General features: G+C 44.3%; 1 protein-coding gene across 3 annotated transcripts in view; it reads right to left on the reverse strand.

Annotated features, from left to right (window-relative positions):
- CCDC88C (coiled-coil domain containing 88C) overlaps window positions 1–25708 on the reverse strand; it is a 119822-nt gene that overhangs the window by 72580 nt on the left and 21534 nt on the right. For all 3 annotated transcript variants that reach the window (XM_064151714.1, XM_064151705.1, XM_064151723.1), the window contains one exon: window positions 2230–2299. In XM_064151714.1, coding sequence (XP_064007784.1) covers window positions 2230–2299 — 70 coding nt within the window. The remainder of the gene's footprint in view (window positions 1–2229; window positions 2300–25708) is intronic.

Consider the following 25708-nt stretch of genomic DNA (forward strand, 5'->3'; position numbering starts at 1 on the left):
TATCCTCTACTGTTCTTGCCATTTTAAAACACTGCCTCCAGCACATCTTCTCTCCATGCTGCTGTTATCCCCAGCCTCCTCCTTTCTGTCGGCTCTACCTGGGGCTTCTCCATACTCAAGCCATGGTTTCCCATGCTGATGACTTTGTCCTCACATCTCTATTCAATCTGCAGCCCTGTCATAGTTCTCTCACTAACAGAATCTCTCATTTCACGTTTTTCTCTGCTCCCAAGTGCCCCTGCCGTCCCCTCACTTCTCCCTACAAGTAACTCACTAACAAAGACATCAATCTGACAGTCACCCAGTCATTGTTCACCACAGCTTGTTTCTTCATTCAGTTTTCCACATTAGTTTTATTAACTTCTCAGCCTTCCCTGCCCTGTACCCTCTTTCTGAGCTTCCTGTCAGCCCTCTCTCAGGTTCCTCTTTCTGAAGGAAGTTCTAGTTCTTTACTTCTCTAACCATTCCTTCAGCATATCTTACCAGAGATCATCTACCTAAGAGCAAGCTGAAGATGAACTTCTCTTGAAATTCTCTTCCTCAGATGCTTTCCTCTTTGAATACATTCTATGGAGCAAGTGTACCCAAGTATTTTTTGGTTCAGTATGTTCCTCTCTAGGGGCTACACTGGGACTAGTTCTCAAAGCCATGATCTGATATTGCTAAACAAGAATTTGTATTTTTAAACACACATACACCATTAATTTTAGGCATTCACGAGTTATTTTTGCATTCTCTCCCCATCCTCCAAGTAACAGCAATGAAAATCAATCAATGGGTATAGGAAATTTTAAAAGACCACGTCAAAAAAGAACAACAAAAAGGCAAACCAAACAAAAACAAGCCACCACATTTCAAAAAACATCAGAAAGCAAAGCAAAGTTTCTGTCTGTAATTAAAGGAGAGGGAAGACAAGAACACGTGGAAGACCAATGTCTTTCTTACAAGAGCCACATCAAGCACGTTCTTCAAAGAAAGACAGATCTAAGGTGCTAACAAAAACAGCAGGGCAGTGATGGGAAATTATAGCTAAATACAGGGCAGCTTTCAAGTGTTCAGCTTTCCCAGGAACCAACACTGTGGTTGCTGCATTATGAATCTCCTGCCAGTGCCAGCTGTCGCTCAGGAATGGCCAGGACAAGAAAGCAGCCATCCCTTTCCATTTACACTTTGCCAGCAGAAATGCTGCCTTGTTGGCCCAGACACCTCTATTCACCAGCATTCTTGACACGAGCAGCCTGGGATCTGACCATTGCCCATACCACTGAGAAAAGCAACAGCTCTCCTATTTCTATTTTCTTCTTCACTCACAACAGCAGCATGAATTAAGGCTGCCATTGCAGACTTTAATCTGCATGCTGAAGAAGTGGATGTCTTCCCCTCAGCTTGATTTTACTTCAGAAGTGCCAAGACTATGGGCTTAAGTGATCCAACACCTGCAAATTACTATTCTTTTCTGCACATGGACACACTACTGCTGCTAAAACCACCAAAAGAAAATCTTCTGCCAAGTTGTCTGTCATTTGTCTATTCTGGAGCTCTCAGTTACCATGTCACTCCTCATCACTGCTGACAGGGTCTGATGCATTGGGATAAAGCAGAGATTATTCTATCTGGAATTATCTCCCTATCCAGAAAGCAAAACCTTTCACTTCACAAACATGATTCCAAAGAGAAGTTAACTCATTTTTAAGGCAAAGCAGCTGTCATTTTGTTTCACCAAAGATATCAGACTCTGAACGTGAGCTCACTGGCTTCCAGCTCACTTTTGATGTGACATCTCATGTAACAGATTCCTTGCTTAGACAACACAGCCAGACAGATGTTCTTCTCTTTGTTCATTCTCTTCCTCACTTTTTCCAACTCTGATATGTGTTTTACTCTATCTTCACATATTCTTGCTACACATCAATTGTAACAGTTCTTTCACACTGGGAATGCTCTTCCAGTGAGTATGAATTGCTATAGTTGAACACATATAGGACAACCAAAAGGGTTGTAAAGCACTGGAACAAATTGCACAGGCATTATCTCTGGGGGTATTTAAAAGACACGTAGATGTGCCCCTTGGGGATATGGTTTATGTGGTTTAATGGGGGATTTAGCAGTGCTAGGTTAACAGTTGGACTTCATGTTCTCAAAAGGTCTTTTCTATCCTACTTTAAGAAACAAAAACAAATACAAATTTTACTCAGCACTTTAGAGAAGTGAAGAACCCAAACTACTCACCAGAAAGAGGATCTTTGCCAATCATTAAAACATTTGGTAAATTCATTACAATTAGCTGCTGGAGGATCTCCTAAACAAGAGAGAACAGGCAAAATTCAGTGTGAAGGAATCCAAATCAATAACACCACAGAGCTCCATCGATTACAAAGCTTTCAACATACTGGCAGGTCAAAGGTCACAAGAGGAAGCCCCACTTGAGAGAGAAGTCACTATTTGAAGATGGCATCAAGTTGCACTGCTAACATACAGTAAGCACTTCTTTTAACAATGATGAATATAGAACTTAAAGAGTCCCATGGCACTGATCAGAATAAATCACAGTCATGCCGGGCACACTCATTAGTCAGGAGTTTACCCCAGGCATGACCTGTATTCATTTGATGTTCATCACACAGCTGCTGGTTTAGGGTGTAGAAATACTGCTGGTTGAAAGGTACCTAAGTCAATCTGTGAAGTTTGAGTAATTTAAATAACTGGTCAAATTATTTCATGGGTCTGAGATTTTGATGATGGGCTGAAGAAGCAGGTGTAGTGAAAAGCTCAAGCAGGCATCTAAGTGCTGATCAGAGAAACTGAATTCAAATTTTGTTATTTGTTTGTAATTTTTAAATGGGAAATAAAACAGACTTATATGTGTCATGAACCTCATTTAATGGTCATTTTATTTCAAGAGAGACAAGGAAAAGGAGGCACATTTCTTGGTCAGGTTCAGCATTTAAATTCTGGCTGCCTGAAGCTACTCAGAATTGACAGAATAGAATCATAGAATCAACCAGGTTGGAAGAGACCTCCAAGATCATCCAGTCCAACCTATCCCCCAGCCCTAGCCAGTCAACTAGACCATGGCACTAAGTGCCTCATCCAGGCTTTGCTTGAACACCTCCAGAGACGATGCCTCCACCACCTCCCTGGGCAGCCCATTCCAATGGCTTCAAAGAGAGGAAAGGTTACAAGCCCTGGGGCTGGCAAAATGCTTAAAGGCGAACAAATAAATACATTGCAAAGGGGATTCTGCATAGCAATGCAACCAGCTATGCAATTGGGTAACATAAAGAGCACAGGAGTATAGTTGTTAGGTCCACCCTGCAGTTATCAGCACTGACTTGTGATGATCTAAATAAAACATTCTGCAGGAAATTGTTTCACATTAAAAGCTTAGGAGGAAAATGGTTGCATGGTTAAAACACCCCGCTGGGATTCAGGAAATGAAGGTTCGCACACACAGCCAAATGTTTGACGGGTGCCTTTTTCCCTGCTCGTCTCCCTTTCCCAGCCCACTTCTAGGCCACTGGGAGGGCACAGACATTGATAGTCGCCGAGTATTCAGAGCCAGGGGAACAAGTGCTGGCGTCCAGCACAGCAATGTGCTTCCTGAAACAATCACCCATTCACCCAAACACTTCCCCTCAGAGTTACCTCATTGTTATTTCTCTGCTTTCAGAGTTATCATAGGAGGGAAATTAAGCCTGATTGAGAGAGGAAATACTTCAGTGAGCCTGTAGCATTTGATAAGCCATCAGAGTGGATATTCTTTTAACTGTTTTGGACATAGTACATTTCTTTTCTTCATCATCTATTCCATATCCAAACCATACTCAGCAGTTTCTCCTTTGGGTAAAGCAGAAACCTCTCAGAGTCACAGCTGATGGAGTTTCCAATGCTGTCACAAAAGAAGCTCTACAGAGCTCCATGGCATGTGAAGTTTGGCTAAGGCAGTGCAACCACTATGTCGAGTCATTAGCTAAATGCATTTGAGACATACTAAAAAAACATTTGTTTGCACCTGTTACCAAAACAGATGCAGAGCTTATTGAATTTAACAGCAGATGGCTGGACTGCAGTATCTGCTACGACAATACAGCATGGCATGAGACTTAAAGGAAAAAAAAAATCATCAGAATTTGCATAAAACAAAGTATTGAGCTTTAACCAGCAATTTCCATGGCAAGAAAGGAGAAAGAACTGTGCCTGCAGTCACCCAGCCTGTGGAGTGGCATGGAGGCAGGAATGCATAAGGAATGTGCGTTGTCTTTGTGTAATCATCAGATCACTAGCTATTTAACTGGCAGACACAAAAGACATCACAGCTAACCTTTATGCTATTAACATTCCCATGAGCTTCTTCTCCAAAATTGTTTGAGTATGTCATCCAGCATAACCCCAACTGAATGCCCTTTGTAGCCATCTGAACTTCAGTATTTTCTGGCAAGAATCTGAGACTCACCCAATACAATATAAGCTGAAAGGGACCCGAGCCTGTGAGGAGTGATTTCTTAATCCAAATACTCTGTCCTGTTTTTAAAACACATCATTTAAACCCATAACTATCTTTATTGTTCTAAATGCCTTCACCTTCCAATGAGTGATTGTGAAAATACCTAGCTGTTATGTGGTAGATCTCAGTACTTCATAAACAAAGGTCAGTGACGTTGTCTTCCTTTTTCAAGATAAGGAAAGACAACAAATAGTTGCTTCGGTTTAATAAATTATCCTCTGCTAACAAGAGATGTAGCAATGAACCATTCACACACACAACCACAAGCGTGGCATAAATACATTAGCTAAAAGTTCTTACGTTGATAAATGTAGCTCAGATTTTGTCCCAGAAAACATACCACAAAGTTAGTAAGGCTCAGCTGGCATCCAGTGACTGATAATATCCCAGCAGCTAGGATAATGTGACTGAGTCTCAGGTTCCCATATCTGGAAGTATAACCAAAATCCTCTCCCTTAACAGCAGGCCAGGTATTCTTCAACTTCTACCCACTTAGTATTTATTCTCGTTTTCCTGAGCTGAAACAGCAATTACACAGATTGACAAGGAAAATGCTATGTCTCAGCCTGGCCTCTCTCCCTCTCTCACCACCTTGGAGAACCTGCAAAGTCAAATCTGGGGTTTGGGCAAGGAGCTGTGCTGTTAAGCTTGCAAACTGGCACAGAGGACCAAAAGACTCCACAGACCTGATCAGCTCCCAGGGTACAGCTACACTGGATATTGGGTTAACCTGGACACATTGCTGAAGTCCAGTCAGCAAAAGAAATGGCTGATAAAATGCAGTATTTCTCCACAAGGGCAGCGAGTTACTTTATTGAATAAAAGGATGTTGTTATGCTTCCCATCAAGCATGGCTGGCAAGACATCACAGCACAGGCAGAGATGGTGTGAGTGTGTCCTTCTGCTTCAGGTGACCAGCACAGATGGGGAGAAGTTGCTGGAGAGCAAACAGGGTTTTCAAACATTAAACAGCATACAAGACCCCACATTACTCTGCAAAGCAAGTGTACAAGTAAAAAAAAAATCTAATTCCTCCTGTGAGAAACCTTTTAATCATTTTTACAGCACAGTTAAAGCCTGTAAACAGTAAAGATCACCACAACAACATATGGGAGCAATTTCCCCTGATTATTAGAACAATTAGGGTCTGAGCTGCCAGCTTTACACCTAGACCATTAACTGACTCAGAGGCCAGCTGCTGCAAGTCAGGAATCACCTCCCTCAGCCTCCTGTTTGCCTTTTTCCCCTTCTTCTATTGTGGCTAATGAGATTGCCATGAAGACATCACGTTAGTATTGGAAGTGCTATTTAAGGAATCAAATTCAAAACAAATCCCATCCGTACATGCCTGAAATGCTCCTCTGCCAAAGATCTGCATATTTATCTGCCAAAAAAATCTCAGCTCTTTTGACAGCAGCGACGGTTGCAAAAACAGGTGCATCTAGTTAGCAGGACAACACCACTATCACAAGATATCCCAAGAACAGCAGCTGAGTCTTACACTGGAATCAGAATCTCAAACCCTGTTAAGAAAGCCCAGGAAGGTTTCTGCTTGCAGAGCTACATGACCCTGTATCGATAGGGAGGGCTTTCTAAATGAAGGTCGAATTGGGTGTACAGTCCTTGATTGCTCTCTCTGCCGTACTTGCCTGCAGACGTGTGGAGCATGAAGACAACCAACAGATCTGAGAAACAGAGCTAAGTGTTGTTAAAAGCAGCCACGCACTTCAGGACTGGTACCCTAAGGATTCAAAAACATCGATACCTTGAAATCACGAGGTGAAACATCAATAAATAAATGTTGTGTTGCTAAATGCCTTCTGGCATTTAAACCACTGCTTCACATTTGCAAGCACTCTGCAATCACTTTGCTACAAAAGGAGCTTAAACAAAAAAAAAAAAAAAAAAGCTCCAGCCATCCCCAAAGTTCTCCCACGGTGATCCTAGCAGCCAAGGGATTTAGGAAAAATCAAGACACACACAAGATTCAGGATAAAATTCTAAGCACCAAGTAAAGCACTTAGGCTTATTAAAAGCAAGAACAAACGTTTTCATTCCCTCCAACTAAAAGTTTCTAATTTGTTTCTGGAGTGCTGAGGAACATTTTACCTAATCGTTTTATCCTCCGAAGATCACACACACACCCCAGATGTTTGCTCTCTGTCTCTGATCATCTGAAGAGATGCAGTGGCAGCTCTCACTCTCAAATCACCATGGTTATATATTAACATTTTATTTACTTGTAACAGAATAAGTGAGCCCCTTGTAATTTTATAGGAACAAAGTCTCCTTGGTCAATGCTACAACTTCACCATTAGACATTTGCTTCTTTAAAATGCGTGTCCATCAGCATGGAATAAAATGCAGCTCTCCTGGCTGCATTTTTAAGTGCCAATGGCTGTTGCAAAGAATGCATTGCTAGGCAAGGAGCAGGTTAAGTTGTCCTTTCCGTGGCTGATGAAAGGCCAGGCAAATACAAGCGCCACCCAAAAACATTCCCCTGCACTGCAGCAGAGCGCAGCAGTAACACAGAGTAACTACCAGCTCCTCATGCAGAATTAAATTAACCTCTGCCCGAATCCTAAACAAGAAAAAGAACTAAATAAATTATGTAAGAAGCGCAGCAGCCTACTGGCCATTGTAATTCAATGCTCAAGCCAAGCAATTCCATTTAAGTATATTGCTTGGCTGTAAAATGCTAATTGCCAGGCTGACGGGGAGCCAAATGGTGCTTTCCTACTTAAAATGCCCATGAGGAAAAATCATCATCGGCTTTATTTATACCAGAAAGAGCAAACACTACCTAGCCAGGCAATCTGGCTTACATTTCAGCTGCAACTCAGGCCAATGAAGCAGAAAAGTTAAGTGGAGTTCTGTGTAGCACAGCCAACATCTTTCTCCCATAGCCTCAGCATGGATCTGATCTCACAAGCATCCTTAGAGTGGGAAACACTGGGTGAAGGAGACACTACCTGCTTAGATGAGGTCTCAGTGGAAGTCAGTGGCCATCTGTACCAGCTCATAGCCTCCCAGAAACAGGACCGGGTGGCAGTTCTGCCCCTAAATATCTTAATGCCCCTTTGGATGCTGAGTGCTGCATTTCCCAGGTCTGGTGAGTTTCAAATCCAAGAGACAGCCAAGTTCAAGTTTCTCTGAACTACAACACTAATGAAAAATGAACATTCAGGCTAAAAACAAACAAGTTTTATCATTAAAATGAATTTTAAACAGCAAAATGAGATACCGTGGTTGGGTTTTAAGTAGTTTTTTCATCCAAGCTTCCAGTTTAGTTTCAATATAATAATGAAAATAAGCCTATTCTGCAGCCTTCCACAAAGAGGTTATGTTTTAAAAGGAAAAAAACCCCACACTTGTCTTCCTATACAGATTAATTTTAAAACTTTTTTTACTTTGCTGTAATTATGTGAAGGGTTATTAATGGTGCTAGGGAAATAAATTATAGCAAGAATGTCAACTGTACAAGGCCCCACAAAAGATCAGACAAGATGAAACAAGCTGCTGAGGAGCAACGAATGACAATGGAGCGAAAAACAAACAGGTCTTTTATTGAGATGTTTTCCATGTACAACTTACCAGGCAAGCAGGCCTGATGACACTATGTGTGTGACTCAGTACTCACTGTTTCCCTGCCAACACATTATATACATGACAAAATTTGATTAAGAACTTTGCTCATCTCTGCAACAATTGTATTCATTATGTGATGGACTAGAGGATTAGACGTTTTTAAAGGGATTTTTTTCCCCCGTGAAAACCAGCAAATTACAAAGCACACTTCTAAAGACTCTTCAAGTGGAAATCCAAAAGTCACTAAAATAACTGTGGCCTCATCTGCTGAAAATAATCAGTTCTGACAATTGTAGACTGGAATCTCAGTGGGAGGGAATGTGAAGGAATCATACCTAGTCTTAGCTATGCTCAGCCTGTGCAGGGTGCAAATAACCAACCAAATGACAGAAACATACTCATTGTAGAAGCACAGTGTTTAAGATTAGGTTTTACTGAACAAACAAAAACCCAAAACAACAAACCACACATGCAATTTGAAAGGCACAGAATAGAGCACTCTGAAACAAATCAACAAACAAAAAACCCACAAACAAAAAGCTAGAGAGGACTCAGACACAATCATCCCAGAAATTCATTGTTATGGCCTAGGTTTTGTTGTTTCTATTAAAGTAGTTCAGATGGCCCAGACAGGAGCAAAACTTCATGCACTACAGTATCACAGTATCACCAAGGTTGGAAGAGACCTCACAGATCATCAAGTCCAACCCTTTTATCACAGAGCTCAAGGCTAGACCATGGCACCAAGTGCCACGTCCAATCCTGCCTTGAACAGCTCCAGGGACAGCGACTCCACCACTTCCCCGGGCAGCCTGTACAAAATAAATAGTGAGACATCCCTGTAACCAAGAGCTTGTGCAGACACATGTGCAAGGCACCAGCACGCTGATGAAAAAATAGTATCAAGCAGCAGTGGGAAGGAAATGAAAATAGGATTCCATGTGGTTAGAATGTGATCCACTGCACACACTGCTTTACAAGCTGCTTAAATCAGCTGCTCCAGGTTGGTACAGGACGAAAGTCACTTCAGAGGGTAAGGCAAGCTCTGATAAAAGCATTTGCTTTAAGATCAATTCCAATTGTTTACAGTGCACGCTGTTTATATTGCCTGACAAAAGTTCTATATGTATTGAAATAAAAGTACTTTTCTTTTTTAATCAAAATAAGTACAAAAAATGCCCATTCACTTCTAAAATACAAAACAAAATGTTCAATGGCTACGTAGCAGATTTTCTACCCTAATTTCACTGACTCCAAGATGAGTCACTTAAGCTACAACATACAACGAGGTTGTACCTAGTGGCAATATTGATTTGACCCAGAGAAAAAGAAAATCCAATTGTGGAGCACTGTGTTCTCCTACTTTTATTGCCAGGAGCACCTTTGACTAATTCACCTACTTTATTGAAAACAAAAAGCCTATTGATTTATCCTCAACTCCTCTCTTCAAATAATGTGCATGTTTATAACAGCATTCAGACTAATTACTCTTGATTTCTATTTTATTTCACCTTATATTTGTCCTGGGGTGGTTTATGCAATAAGAGGGAATACAAAACGTGCTGTGTTAATGGCCTATCACTTGACATTAAATTTAACCAGCTAAAATGCAATCCATCTGTTCAACACACTTCCAGTTAGTCTATAGTGATCTTTAAGGACCATGATAATTTAGCCTAACACATTAAAAAGAAACAGCACAGGCCATCAGAACAGACTCAAAGCACTTCTGAATTCTTTGAAACTCAGTACAGTGCATATTCACCTGTTTTAAAAGGAAATTAGCTTTTCCACACACACTCTGAGCATATTTTGCAGAGCTAACATCACCAGAAGTTCTCTGGTCAACCTCTAAACCTGGAAAAATCTATTTCAGCTTTTAGCATCAAAACCTGATACCAAAATACATTAAGACAGGCAGAGCTCTGAGTTACAAGCTGCCCTACAGCCCTGGAGCAGTGGAATTTACTGTACTTTAAAATGCACAACATTAAAATACAGCCTACCATCAAAAAGCAAACACCAACCCAATAAAGGTATTTCTAGGAAGACTGTGCATAAGATGTGGTTCCTTACCTTTCCTCTTACTACAGGTATTTCTAAAACTTGCTTGTTTTCAATATGTTAATATAAACCAGACACAGGAAGCACCTAACTGGGCATATGACACTAGTTCACACAAAATACAGTGAATTTGTTAAGGCAATTTCTATAATGTCATGAAGAAGAACAAAAATAATTAATCCAAGGCAATCACAGGATGAGTCATGGGGCTTATTTAGACATTCAGAGTTAAAGATCTGCACCGCAACTGCAACGCTGCAATGTTAAGTCCTGGCTCTGATAAAGAAACAAGAACTCCAGAAAGCCAGGTGAGCACTGAAGTAACAATTACAGAATCACAGAATGGTCTGGGTTGGAAGGGATTTCCAAAGGTCATTTAGTTCAATCCTCTCTGCAGTACGCAAAGGCACCCTCAACTAGATCAGGTTGCCCAGAGCCCTGTCAAGCCTCACCTTGAGCAACCTGTTTCAGTGTTCCACTACCTTGATAATGCAATGCCTTTAAAAGCTCTGCAGTGTAAGTGTACACTTTTACCAGTACCATCAAGTAATTGACAAGGGTTGCTTGAAAGAGAATGATGGCAGCTCAGGGTTTGGACAGATTCACTCTGTGCTAGGTCAAGAACTGGCTGGATGGCAGAGCCCAGAGAGTGGTGGTGAATGGTGCCACATCCAGTTGGCAGCTGGCACTAGTGGTGTTCCCCAAGGATCAGTGCTGGGCACAGTCCTGTTCAATATCTTTATTGATGATCTGGATGAGGGGATTGAGTCCAGCATCACTAAGTTTGCAGATGACACCAAGCTAGGAGCAGGTGTTGATCTGTTGGAGGGTAGGAGAGCCCTGCAGAGGGACCTGGGCAGGCTGGATGGGTGGGCAGAGGCCAATGGGATGAGATTTAACAAGGCCAAGTGCAGGGTTCTGCACTTTGGCCACAAAAACCACAAGCAGCACTACAGGCTGGGGACTGAGTGGCTGGAGAGCAGCCAGGAGGAAAGGGACCTGGGGGTACTGATAGATAGTAGGCTGAAGATGAGGCAGCAGTGTGCCCAGGTGGCAAAGAGAGCCAATGGCATCCTGGCCTGCATCAGGAACAGTGAGGCCAGTAAGACAAGGGAGGTTATTCTTCTCCTGTACTCAGCACTGGTCAGGCCACACCTTGAGTGCTGTGTCCGGTTCTGGGCCACTCAATTCAAGAGAGATGTTGAGGTGCTGGAACATGTCCAGAGAAGGGCAACAAAGCCCAGGCAACCACCAATAGAACAAGGGGACACAGTCTCAAGTTGTGCTGGGGTAGGTATAGGCTGGATGCTAGGAGGAAGTTCTTCACAGAGAGAGTGATTGGCATTGGAATGGGCTGCCCAGGGAGGTGGTGGAGGCACTGTCCCTCGAGGTGTTCAAGAAAAGCCTGGATGAGGCACTTGGTGCCATGGTCTGGTTGACTGGCTAGGGCTGGGGATAGGTTGGACTGGATGATCTTCCAACCTGGTTGATTCTATGATTCTATGTGTCTTAGGGAAAATTCTGCAAAACCAACCCTTAATCCCAGAAAAGCACAGAAGCATATGTGAGAAGAATCACTTTGAGATTCTCCAGGACAACAATTGAAAAGTCAAACCAAAGCCATCAATTAATAAAAGCCAGAAGAGGACAAGAATGGGATACTTCCAGGATTTCTAATTAATTCCTTGTCGTGAACAATATTTTAGTAGCAAACAGAAGGCCTAACAGATGTAATCAAGTTTAATGTGAATGCAAGAGTCAAATTTCATCAGTGACTAAGGGCAGCATGAACATGTATGTAACTGTTACTTATCTGATACTCTCACTTCCTGCTTGAAACAGGAACTTGGCCAGTGATTTTCAATCTACTGCTCAGTCACCAGAAGAAACAAGTTGCTTTGCCCTGCTACTCTCATTAATGCCAAACAACAGCCTGCTGTCTCAGTAGCCTCCTTGATTGCCATAAAGTCAGCTCACAAACTTAGGAAAAGGTGCCATGCCTCCCCTTCACTACACCCAGATATCCTCAGCATTGTTCAAATCTAATGCAGTTAAATGCTCAGAAATGAGCACAAATCTAATTGGTCTGTCCAGGGTAACACTCCTGGAATTAACAAGATTTAATTAACGTTACGTTGGTAAACCATTTTGAGAAACTTCAACAGAGGGTACATAAGAAACAAAGCAAACGACACCTAGAAACCAGGGAACAGTAAATACACAGAGAACATTCATGGAGTGATGACCAACTGGGATTTTATGGGATGTACCATATAGGTCGTTGGTTAGTATTGCTCTCTTTGAAATGCATGAAAATCAGTCTGTAACTCAGGAAATCCAAGGAAACTTTTCCTCCCAGTGAAGGATAGGGCTTTGACAGTACCTGAGGAGTCCAGGACAGAGAACTATGAATGGATCTGTTAGTACTTGTCCTATGCTGTACCCCTAACACATATATAAATACCAGTAAGAAAAGAAAGGTTTTAACAGGTTAATTTCCAAAAGCTTATTTAAAGAGTTTTAAGCATGAATTTCCAACAATCTTAAACCTTCTTATGCTTTCACAACTTATGGGCAACCTTGCACTGAACAATGAATTAATGTTTCAAAAAGCATGCAGTCACTAATATCATCAGTTTATTACCTAACTTCAACACAGGTAAGAGAGAGGTCCTTGTAGCACCTGCAGTCCACCATGCAGAAGTCTATTTTTGATTTACAGAGAAGTGAAGCTTTAAACTAGTCTAAAAGGATGACAGAGAGGGTACAGGGGTGACCTATACCACCCTGCAAGGATGCCTAATCAGACAATAAGCTACTGTAGGACAAATGAGCCTGTTGGGAAAGCACGAGGAAGAAAAACGTTTTGTTGATAATGTCTGCAGGTTAAAACAAAACCAAGAGATCTCATACATGCTGCTCATTGACTACATTAGCTGCTTTCTCATCCATCTCCCGACAACCTGATCGTCTCAACACTGACAGCTCACGTGCAGGCAAATTCCTGCTGCCAACCAGTTACCAAGGGCACCAAAAATTCAAATACTAGACATGTGCAGAAGGAGTTCCCACAGTTCAGGCATGTCCCTGTCGAATACTCTTGGAACATTTTAAGGAGTATAATCATATATTAATGTTATAAAGCCTTCCAATTATTTTGGAGCGGAATTTGCGTCTAACATCATTACCTCAACTTACTACTGCATTAACAGTAGTATCTAACATACTCATAGAATCAGCCAGGTTGGAAGGGATCCAAGATCATCCAGTCCAACCTAGCACCCAGCCCTATCCAGTCAACCAGACCATGGCACTAAGTGCCTCATCCAGGCTTTGCTTGAACACCTCCAGGGATGGTGACTCCACCACCTCCCTGGGCAGCCCATTCCAATGCCAATCGCTCTCTCTGCCAACAACTTCCTCCTAACATCCAGCCTATACTTCCCCTGCCACAACTTGAGACTGTGTCCCCTTGTTCTGTTGGTCGATGCCTGGCAGAAGAGACCAGCCCCCACCTGGCTGCAGTGTCCCTTCAGGTAGTTGTAGACAGCAGTGAGGTCACCCCTGAGCCTCCTCTTCTCCAGGCTGCACACCCCCAGCTCCCTCAGCCTCTCCTCATAGGGTTTGTGTTCCAGGCCTCTCACCAGCTTTGCTACCCTTCTCTGGACACATTCCAGTATCTCAACATCTCTCTTGAATCGAGGGGCCCAGAACTGGAAACAGCACTCAAGGTGTGGCCTGACCAGTGCTGAGTACAGGGGAAGAATAACCTCCCTTGTCCTACTGGCCACACTGTTCCTGATGCAGGCCAGGATGCCATTGGCTCTCTTTGCCACCTGGGCACACTGCTGCCTCATCTTCAGCTACTATCTATCAGTACCCCCAGGGCCCTTTCTTCCTGGCTGCTTTCCAGCCACTCCGTCCCCAGCCTGTAGTGCTGCTTGGGGTTGTTGTGGCCAAAGTGCAGAACCCTGCACTTGGCCTTGTTAAATCGCATCCCACTGTCCTCTGTCCACTCAATATCAATGAGTTCAACAAATGCCCAGCCAGTCTCTAACCAGATCTGCCACTGTATGAACAGTCTAGAAATTGTTTTTTTCCAAGCAAGGAGAGAAATTTAAGTCAGACCAGATGGTTCCTACACATACAAACAGTGTGTACATACATACAGACACATACAGTGGTGTTTGTCTCTATAGCCAGCAGATTGCTCCAGGCAGGTAACATGTAAAGGATTTTGAAGGTCAATGCATCTCGCACTGTACAAGTGAAGCATACTAAATTTCATGTGGCTTTCCCAAAGCAACTCGATCACTCCTGTGAGAGAAAACATTCCCAGCATTTACTGTGTCAATCACCAGTTCGGCCATAAAAAAGAAAAAAGGAAAGAAAGCTCAGAGAAACTAGCAGCAATAAAGCTAACAGCAAGAAAATGGGAGACGGCAAGGAGAGGAAATGGGGGCCATGCCCTCAAAACAGCCTTTGGTCCTCTCACCATTCCCTGTCTGGATATTCTATGCTTGTTTTCAACGGCAAACAGCCCTCTCCATCCGCAGTGACTGCTTCCCCACCTTAGAGGAGGGGACAGCTGCTTACAGGGAAGGGTTGCAGCCATCTGTAGTTGACCGAAGGCTGTTTGGAGAGCTTACTGCCTAGCATTTGCACCTTGACAAAGCCAAGTCAGGTATAACCCACGGAGGCAAGCACCAGGGCGAGCTGCCAGGAGCTAACAGAGCCTCACTTCCAGTCCCACCCCAAGAGACCTTTCACTGGAATCCCATTCTTTTGTAAATCGCCAGCCCAGAGCTACTTTGACAGCAAAAGGATGGTGCTGCACGATGCTCAGCCCTCAACAGCCAGACAAAGCAAGCAGGTCCAAGAAGGTACCTGGGGCAGCCCCAGTAAATTCTCAGCCCCAGGATATGGGAGCTCAGATCCTGTTCTGGGCCATCTCCAGCTTCAAGTTCACTCGTTGCCATCTTCTCTTATGTAGTACCAAAAATACCACACTTTAGAAGAAATGGATATACAAATGCCTAACTACATGCATATACACAGAGTTATGCATGTGTGTATATATATTTATGTTACTTCTCCCCGCTAGTACTCTGGAATTACTATGCCTGCTCAAACTTGAGACAAGTAAAATGCTTCTGTAAATACCATTAGACTTGATACATGGTAAGACTGTTCCATGCTCAAAAGCTGAGTCCATAGAATCATAGAAACAACCAGGCTGGAAGAGACCTCCAAGCTCATCCAGTCCAACCTAGCACCCAGCCCTATTCAGTCTACCAGACCGTGGCACTAAGTGCCTGTTGTAAACGGGACTAGTTGAAATCTGAGTTAGGGGTAAAATGCAATGAGGCAGATTTAAAAGTTATGAACTCTTTATTAATGTACCCAAAACAATTCCCCCGAACCTATTTACAACTCTCCACACAAGTGCTTGGATGCGGTTAGCAGAACTACTTCACAGAATGTCTATGCACAGTGGAACTTTGACTGACTTCAGAAGATGATTTGATAGAGAGTCCCGCGGCTTAATTCGCCGCCTGTGAGGCGGATTAAAACCCTTTAGCAACTTCAAACTTGTTCTTGAACAAAGAATGGAGAATACTCACTAGCCCTAATGTCCGCGGCCCAAAATATAGGCAGGAAAATATCCAACAGAAGTCCTGTGGCAAACTCTACGTGGGCCGCGCAGTGGAAATCCGCTGGTGGCTGAGGCGGCTTGAGGCGGCTGAGGGGGCTGAGGCGGCTAGAGGCGGCTGAGGGGGGCTTGAGGCGGCTAGAGGCGGCTGAGGGGGGCTTGAGGCGGCTAGAGGCGGCTGAGGGGGTTGAGGTGGCTTGAGGCGGCTGAGGCGGCGGGCGGGCGAGTGGCAGATCAGCGAGGAATGAGTGAACACACCAGCGCCTTTCCCCTGTTCACCCCCATTTATAGGGTAATGGCCGAGGCTAATGGTCTCGCTGACCACACAATCACCCAAGCAGACACAGAAAGGGAAGCACCCACAGGCTGTTGTCTTCCACTGAATGGGAGCGCATTCGCCTGCCCCGGGACAGGGGCGCGGTCCTCATGGAACCCCTCGCAGACAAAGAGACGAAGCTGCCTGGGTTTCTTTTGTCCTGTTTGCCCACCTCTGGCTGCAAGGCAGACAGGCAGGTAAATGAGACAGGACATGCTTAAGCCCGTTTTTATGTCCTTTAGGACTATTCACCACAGGGCCTCATCCAGACTTTTCTTGAACACCTCCAGGGACAGTGACTCCACCACCTCCCTGGGCAGCCCATTCCAATGCCAATCACTCTCTCTGCCAACAACTTCCTCCTAACATCCAGCCTAGACCTACCCTGGCACAACTTGAGACTGTTCTGTTGCTGGTTGCCAGGCAGAAGAGACCAACCCCACCTGGCTACAGCCTCCCTTCAGGTAGTTGTAGACAGCAATGAGGTCACTCCTGAGCCTCCTCTTCTCCAGGCTAAACACCCCCAGCTCCCTCAGCCTCTCCTCATAGGGTTTGTGTGCCAGGCCCCTCACCAGCTTTGTCGCCCTTCTCTGGACACCTTCCAGCACCTCAACATCTCTCTTGAATGGAGGGGCCCAGAACTGGACACAGCACTCAAGGTGTGGCCTGAGCAGTGCTGAGTACAGGGGCAGAATAACCTCCCTTGTCCTGCTGCCCACACTGTTCCTGATGCAGGCCAGGATGCCATAGGCTCTCTTGGCCACCTGGGCACACTGCTGCCTCATCTTCAGCTACTATCTATCAGTACCCTCAGGTCCCTTTCCTCCTGGCTGCTTTCCAGCCACTCAGTCCCCAGCCTGTAGTGCTGCTTGGGGTTGTTGTGGCCAAAGTGCAGAACCCTGCACTCGGCCTTGTTAAATGTCACCCCGTTGGCCTCTGCCCACCCATCCAGCCTGTCCAGTTCCCTCTGCAAGGCTCTCCTACCTTCCAACAACTCCACAGCTGCTCCTAGCTTGGTGTCATCTGCAAACTTAGTGATGCTGGACTCAATCCCCTCATCCAGATCATCAATAAAGATATTGAACAGGACTGTGCCCAGCACTGATCCTTGGGGAACACCACTAGTGACTGGCTGCCAGTCACTGGCTGCTCAGCATCAAGAGCATGAGGAACTTTACCCCAAGCCACATAGCAACAAGTTAGCTTCTTAAAACTCACAACACTGAACAAATCGACAAAGTGTGTTACTTTCTGTGCTTGATAAAACATAACATTAGTATTTCAGAGTTAGGAAGATTCAGTTATCCAAGTTATTTTGAGTCTGAGAAATGACATATTAAAAAAAAAAACCCAACCTAGTTGCTCCAACAGATCCTTTAAAAATGGAATAAAGCAAAAACTCAAACATTTTGAACACGTGTGGGAAAAAACCACAACAAAAGGTTTTAAATCTGTAGTTGTTAAATCCTCCCTTAGGGGGGGATTCACCCTCCACACACATTTACAAAGCCCAGTCACCTTCATGTTCTGTTTCACACACTTTGACAAGACAGAACATTAAAAATTAACAGTGAAAACCCACCGAGCCACAACTCTGCTATTCAAGCAGGAGTTAACATCACAGCGTAACAAAGGTCTTACTGCTGCAACTGCACAGCAGGGGAAATACTTCACATTTGAGAAGTTATGGAGGTAAAAAAAGGGCAAGGAAAACATCACTTCCAACAGCTCCTGGTCACTTGCAACAGCTCGATTTCACCTACACATAGAACAGGAAAGGGCCAATGTCCCTGTCACAGCTGATAAGCCAAATTTACTTATCAAGGGTAGTCCAAGCTATGCATTCACACACATGCAAGCGCTCTCACAAGATGGATTTTCAGTCTTGTCAGTTCTTAACAGTGCTTCTTTAAGCATGTGATTAACCCTGCTTAATACAATCTATGTAATCTACTGTGAATCTTGCAGATAACTCATAACTGTTAACATTAATTAACTCAGCTGAGCTTTACTCTTCTTGTTCCCCCACCAGCCTCATACCACCTATCTCAATTTAGGAGTTCTCTTTCATGAACAGCCCTAGCAGACAGCTTAGGCAGCTAAGCAACAGTGGCAAGCTTCTGACAGAGAAAACCTATTTAAATAATTGAGGTGCACTTCTGAAGATTACATTCTCTCCCTGTTTTAGACGTTTCTTCATTAGTACTTGCTGGTAGTCACAGCACACTTAATGCATACAACACCCTGGAAATACCCATGATATCATAAGAAAAAACATGAGGAGTGCATCTTCACCCTATAAGATCCTTCCCCTGTGCTCAGCACTGCTCAGGCTACACCTTGAGTACTGTGTCCAGTTCTGGGCCACTCATTTCAAGAGAGATGTTGAGGCGCTGGAAGGTGTCCAGAGAAGGGCAACAAAGCTGCTGAGGGGCCTGAAACACAAACCCTATGAGGAGAGGCTGAGGGAGCTGGGGGTGTGCAGCCTGCAGAAGAGGAGGCTCAGGGGGGACCTCATTTCTGTCTACAACTACCTGAAGGGACACTGTAGCCAGGTGGGGGGTGGCCTCTTCTCCCACGCAAGCAGCAACAGAACAAGAGGACACAGTCTCAAGTTGTGCCAGGGTAGGTCTAGGCTGGATGTTAGGAGGAAGTTCTTCACAGATAGAGTGATTGGCATTGGAATGGGCTGCCCAGGGAGGTGGTGGAGGCACCGTCCCTGGAGGTCTTCAAGAAAAGACTGGATGAGGCACTTAGTGCCATGGTCTGGTTGACTGGCTAGGGCTGGGTGCTAGGTTGGACTGGATGAGCTTGGAGGTCTCTTCCAACCTGTTTGATTCTATGATTCTATGCCATCTGTCACAGAAACAGAGGTAAAAATCTCTGTCACTATGTTGTCATTAATATTCAGGCAAGATCAACTTCTAATACTCCTGCTATGCCAGTTTTAAGGCTTCTCACCAGTGGATTTGCTATGTCAACAAAACAAAACTTCCTTTTTAGCTGCAATGTTCAGTGCTTTTCTGAAGACACAAGTCACCTACCACGTGCTCACACAAAAGCCTTGCCTGTAACTGAAAGAAAAAGCTGCTTTCAAGACCTTGTATTTACTAAGGACAATCTTGAAAGTGGCCACAGAAATTTCAAAACCAGCAATACCTCCCAGAGACAAGGAGCTGCTCTGGCTACAGGTAGAAAAAGCAGAACTGTAGGCACTACCAAATGACTTTTGCATTACTAATGCAATTTTTCAATATACTTCTTAAGATTTTAGTGTCCTTTAATGCTGAAATGAAGGTGCATGTATGTTTCTAGGCAGTTTCCAAGCTGCCTCACACGTGGATCCTATTCCTTACCTACACCAGCAGAGCTCAGGTTTACTATTTAAACAGCATAATCACAGGAAACTCAATATGACATATCAAGTGACTTGCACTCCCTACCCATCAGACCACAAAGCAGCAGTGCAGTCATGGATTGGCTGGCCTTTCAGCTAGCTGAAAATAGAGGAAGGGAGGATAAAAGGGTGCTCCAGGCAAGAGTGATTCAAGCCTCAGGCTGCAGAGAGCAGCAATACCTCCTCCTGTCTCGCACATTTGGGCTGCACTGCTCAGTAAAAATAAAGATCATTAGAATTTTAAAAGGTACAAGTTACACAAGTTTATACTGTTGTTGCAACTAATGAGCAGCAGATTTAAGTCTACCAGTGTTCAAAGCATGCTGAGCCCTCCTTGGTTGTTTGGACGAAGTCTTTACTCCTAGGAGCCTCAGACAAAAGTTTAAAGGGCACAGAATGAGAGTGTTTATATAGTCTTCATCCCAGTGAAGCACAAAAGCTTGGCAATAAGATCCAGTGGTACAACAGGGAAAGAACACCAGGTCCACTGCAAGCTCCAAAATGCTGACCATGGTTAAGTGCTGGAATAAGGATTGTTCTGTTCTCATTCACACATAGTTTTTCACATAAGATAAAAATAGTTCTGCATACTTAAACATACTTAAGTGGAGGCATCGAGTTACTCTGACAAACCTGTTTTTTGCTGAGAGTATCATGAATTGGTTGAGCGATGAAAGGGCAATCCGAAACTGGAGCTCTATGGGAATCAGTGCAGTCACTCAACAGAAGAAATGCTGCCATAAAACAATTTGTGCTCTTCAAACCTACAGTAAGAGTTTGCATTTTGAAGCTGAACATCTGAGCTAATGCCTTATTTCTCAAGGCTCAGAAAACAAGCATGTCTTGCTTATTTTAAAGGGAGAAACAGAAGCATAATATCTGGAGGAAATAAGCAGAGAAAACCCAGCAGTCATAATACAGCAGCTGAATCCAAGTCTAGACACCCTGGCACCTCCACTACCTGAGTTAACTATTTCTCTGAATCTCAGCATAAGCCTGCATTTGGACCTCCATAACATTACAGACTATTGTAAATAGAGAGTGCTAAAATAAAACCTTTGAGTAAGTTTGATAAGACTGAAGGATGAGAGGCCATCCAGAGGGACCTAGACAGGATGGAGAGGTAGGATGAGGAAAATCTCATGAGGTTCAACACGGCAAAGTGCAAGGTCCTACATCTGGGTTGGTGCAACCTTCAATATCAATGTGGCTGGGGGATGATGAAGTTGAAAATGGCTGTGCAGGAGTACTGATGAACGAGAAGCCAGACATGGGCCAACAATGCACACCTGCAGCCCAGAAGGCAAACTGCATCCTGGGTTGCATCAAAAGAAGCATGGCCAACAAATCCAGAAAGGTGATTCTGCCACTCTGCTCTGGTCAGACCTCACCTGGAGTACCGTGGGACCCCCAACACATGACACACAGACCTGCTGGAGCAGGTCTAGAGGAAGGCCACAAAAATGATCACAGGGCTGAAGCACCTCTCCTATAAAGACATGCTGACAGAATTTGAGCTGTTCATCCTGGAGAAGGCCCCGGGTGGCTAAGAGAGCCAGTGGCATCCTGGCCTGCCTCAGGAATGGTGTGGCCAGCAGGAGCAGGGAGGTCATTCTGCCCCTGTACTCTGCACTGGTTAGACCATACCTTGAGTGCTGTGTTCAATTCTGGGCCCCCCAGTTTAGGAGGGACACTGAGATGCTTGAGCGTGTCCAGAGAAGGGCGACGAGGCTGAGGAGAGGCCTTGAGCACAGCCCTACGAGGAGAGGCTGAGGGAGCTGGGATTGGTTAGCCTGGAGAAGAGGAGGCTCAGGGGAGACCTTATTGCTGTCTACAACTACCTGAGGGGAGGTTGTGGCCAGGAGGAGGTTGCTCTCTTCTCTCAGGTGGCCAGCACCAGAACGAGAGGACACAGCCTCAAGCTACATCAAGGGAGATTTAGGCTTGAGGTGAGGAGAAAGTTCTTCACTGAGAGAGTCATTGGACAGTGGAATGGGCTGCCCGGGGAGGTGGTGGAGTCGCTGTCCCTGGAGCTGTTCAAGGCAGGATTGGACGTGGCACTTGGTGTCATGGTCTAGCCTTGAGAATTGTGGTAAAGGGTAGGACTTGATGATCTGTGAGGTCTTTTCTAACCTTGTTGATACTGTGATACCTTAGAGCTCACTTCAATGACTGAAAGGGACCGACAGAAAGGCTGGAGAAAGACCGTTTAGAAGGGCTTGTAAGAACAGGATGAGGGGCAATGGTTTTAAACTTGAGCAGAACAGATTTAGGGCAGACATAACAAAGAAGTTCTTTAGAAAGAGAATAGTAAAATACTGGAACAGGTTGCCCAGGGACGTGGTTGAGGCCACATCCCTGGAGAAACCCATAATCTGTGGCCTAGGCAGCCTATCTAGTTGGAGTTGTCCCTTCTCACTGCAGGGGCGTTGGACCATCTCACCTTTGAGGGGTCTCTTCCCACCCAATGCAACCTGTGAATCTCAAAGCCAAGCAAACTGTAAATACTCAGAAGACCTGACAGAGCTCAAAATTTACCATGAACGCTAACCCAGAATAGCAAACCACAGAATTTCCCCCAAGCTAATCTGTAATCACTGATGTCACTTTCTAAGTGACAACACACAAATGACACTGAAAATAAAAAGAGCATTTGCTGCATTTCAGACTAGTAGATACATGATTCCTTGTGAATTTTGACTGAAAGCCATTCTCACGAGGTAGAGGCAATAGCTCCTTTGAAATTGGCTCAGCAGAATGCAGGCAGGAACTAAGCAAACTTCTTCAAACAGCTTTTGCCAACACCATTCAGCTGCAAGCTGCAAAACTCCTGCTGTTTCAAACTCAGGACTCCTGTGAGCAGACTGCTGATTACACCAGGTTGCATGGCGGGTTTTTTGATATGTGCACAGGACAGAATGAGAACAAAACCTGCCCAGTGGTCATGTTACATAAAAGATTTCATGTCACACTGAAAGGAGGAGACAATTTGCCATTTATTCATTCCCTTGCCCCCCATTTACAAGAAAATACATTACACTGTGCTATATATATACTCCACTTGGTGCATACAATCCATGCAAGTGTTACCATGCTACTATCATGAAAGAAATGGGAAACAGCACAATGCAAATACCCTAGCTCCAAGGCAGAGGAGATATGCATGGTCAGAAAAGCCAGAGTGCCAAAATACAGTGCTGCAGCACATTTAATCAGGTTGTTTTTCCCCAGCTACAGTTGTGCACATCGTAGGACATCCAGGACAATCAGGGAAGGGAAGAGAAACAACTCAATGAGCAGTTTTCATCCTGATTGTTATGAAGGAGGGCAGAGGAATCAAATGTAGGATTTATAAGCTTCTGTGAAATTCTGAGAGGAGAGGCCCTTGACTATGTGATCCAGACAGGGAAGAGCAAAGACTACCATAGCAGGTAGGATCCAGGTCAGCATACACCTCGCACCACACGAACCTCAACACATGCTTACTGTCAGGTGCACGCCCCAGGGCAAAAAAGCCAAACACACAACAGACACTGTGGAGGATCTGCAGAAAGCTGTCCACAGTTCCCCAAACAGTTTGGTTTATTTATGAATTTGAGCAGAGGCCTTTACTGCCTAATTAAGCACAGCCCTCTTAGCTTGTAGCATCACAGCTGTGAATCTTTTAATTGCATCTTTGGTATGCAGAAGGTGAGAAATCTTCTTGAAAAGATGACACAAAAGGCCTTGCTGGCTGGTCATAAACATGGACATGGCAGTCCTTCCTCAGGGAACAGCCACTACAGAAATCAGATGTCCTGAATGTATTCCTGCCCCTATGGTTCAAAGTGATGAATAAAGCACTTCGGAAGAAGAAGGATGACAAAAGCAACACAACGCTGCAGTAAAGCACCCCTTGTATTAAACAAATAACAGGTGGTAAAGTCAAAATGCATTTTTAATGAGCACCTCTTTATGAACACACAGAAAGTGTTTTCCACTGCTCTGTGGGTTAGAAATATCTCAGTTCTATAGAGCTAGACATGTATGGTCTTTCTTTTCTCTTTGGACACAGCCTGAGATTTCTTCCTTTATTTGAGACTGTGCAGCCAAACCCTGGAGGTCTTCAAGAAAAGACTGGATGAGGAACTTAGTGCCATGATCTAGTTGATTGGATAGGGTGGGGTGATAGGTTGGACTGGATGATCTTGGAGGTCTCTTCCAACCTGGTTGATTCTATGATTCTATGACATGGACTTTAAACTCTGAACTCCTAACACAGATTCTTCAGTTCACGTTAACTTTTCTTTCCCCACTAGGTAAACTTGCAATTAAAACATATACTTGTTGGTGTGTTTTCGATGTGTTTGCCTCAAATGTGCTGCTCTTCACCTGTACACTACTATAAGAGGAAGAGGACAGTCCAGCAGTTAATGCATCTGAATTCCTGGGTCCAAACAGGCATGAAACACTGACCCACAGTAGTCCTTTCAAGTGAATTACTGCATTCTCAAGTTCTTCTCAAAGCAACCTGTATGAAATCCAGTGGCTTGGAGCGAGACACCAGTTCAATGGGAAGAGGTGTTCCTCTACTAAGTATATTAAAACATCATAGGAAGCATTTCACCAGGCTTACTTATCCAATTGAGAAAATGCAATAGAAATTATTAGAGAGAGCAATTATTCAGAGTTTAGAGAGCGAGACTGGTTTAAGTGCACTGTTTCTGCAACGGAAGAAGTCTCAGAAATCTCAAGCACTTCACAGTCAGGAAATGAGACTGCACTGTAAGAGCTACAGCATAGCAAAGCCACGTTCAGCTAAACCTGTACCTTGTTCTGCCTCAACACAATAGCCATATCACCTCAAAGGACAGTGTCAACAGTTTAAGCAGTTACTTAAATCTGAGTCTTCTTGCATGAAGGTCAGTGTTACAAAACAAATGTATAGCTCTCCTCTCAAGTGCAGCTGTCTTGCTAATCTGAAAGATGACATAATCCTCGTATATCAGTCATCACTTTAAAGTCCTGATTCATGCAGACTTAGGAACACACAGGTTATTACTTCAGCAGGTTGCTTATTTCTCTGAAGCATAATACTCCTTGTAATTCTTAACTGCTTTCCCCCTGGAGGGCATATAGCATATGTCGTGGGAACTGGAATAGACATGCTCAGAATATCAAAGAAAAATTAATGACTTATCATTATAAAAGGTGAGAGGCAGCAGTTAAACTCTATCCTCTCCTAGCTACTTCCTTAGAAGGCCAGTAATTTTTTAAAATGCCTTGTGGGTTTTCTTCTGTTTAATAACTGCTTAGATGATATCCTAATAACAAAAGGCCTAGGCTGTTTTAGCCTGATGCCTATTTAGTCCTGCATTACATTAATCAGCCTGGTTGTTCTGCTAAGCACAAACTGCGATGGTTTCCCAAGCACCAGGAAATCAGTTCACTCCATTCATAATTTCTCTTTGACACAGAAGCAGCGTGTGCCAAAGACTGGGAGCTCAAAAAGGTTTGTGTCACATGGCATGGACGATGATTAAACAAACTGGGAGTGCATAAAATGACACAACCCCCTAGCTGTGGGCTTTCTGTTGCTTTGTGTTATATGCCCCACACCGTATGAACAAAGCTGGAAACACTTTATGCCCACCAGCTGCAACATATCTGACAGATGGATATCTGATAGGGAGGTCATTCTGCCCCTGTACTCTGCACTGGTTAGACCACACCTTGAGTCCTGTGTTCAGTTCTGGGCCCCCCAGTTTAGGAGGGACATTGAGATGCTTGAGCGTGTGCAGAGAAGGGCAACAAGGCTGGAGAGAGGCCTCGAGCACAGCCCTACGAGGAGAGGCTGAGGGAGCTGGGATTGGTTAGCCTGGAGAAGAGGAGGCTCAGGGGAGACCTTATTGCTGTCTACAACTACCTGAGGGGAGGTTGTGGCCAGGAGGAGGTTGCTCTCTTCTCTCAGGTGACCAGCACCAGAACAAGAGGACACAGCCTCAAGTTACACCAGGGGAAATTTAGGCTTGAGGTGAGGAGAAACTTCTTCACTGAGAGAGTCATTGGGCACTGGAATGGGCTGCCTGGGGAGGTGGTGGAGTCGCCGTCCCTGGAGCTGTTCAAGGCAGGACTGGACGTGGCACCTGGTGCCATGGTGTGGCCTTGAGCTCTGTGGTGAAGGGCTGGACTTGATGATCTATGAGG

Source organism: Pogoniulus pusillus, chromosome 1, assembly GCF_015220805.1.
Source record: "Pogoniulus pusillus isolate bPogPus1 chromosome 1, bPogPus1.pri, whole genome shotgun sequence".
In the NCBI taxonomy this organism is placed as follows: Eukaryota; Metazoa; Chordata; class Aves; order Piciformes; family Lybiidae; genus Pogoniulus; species Pogoniulus pusillus.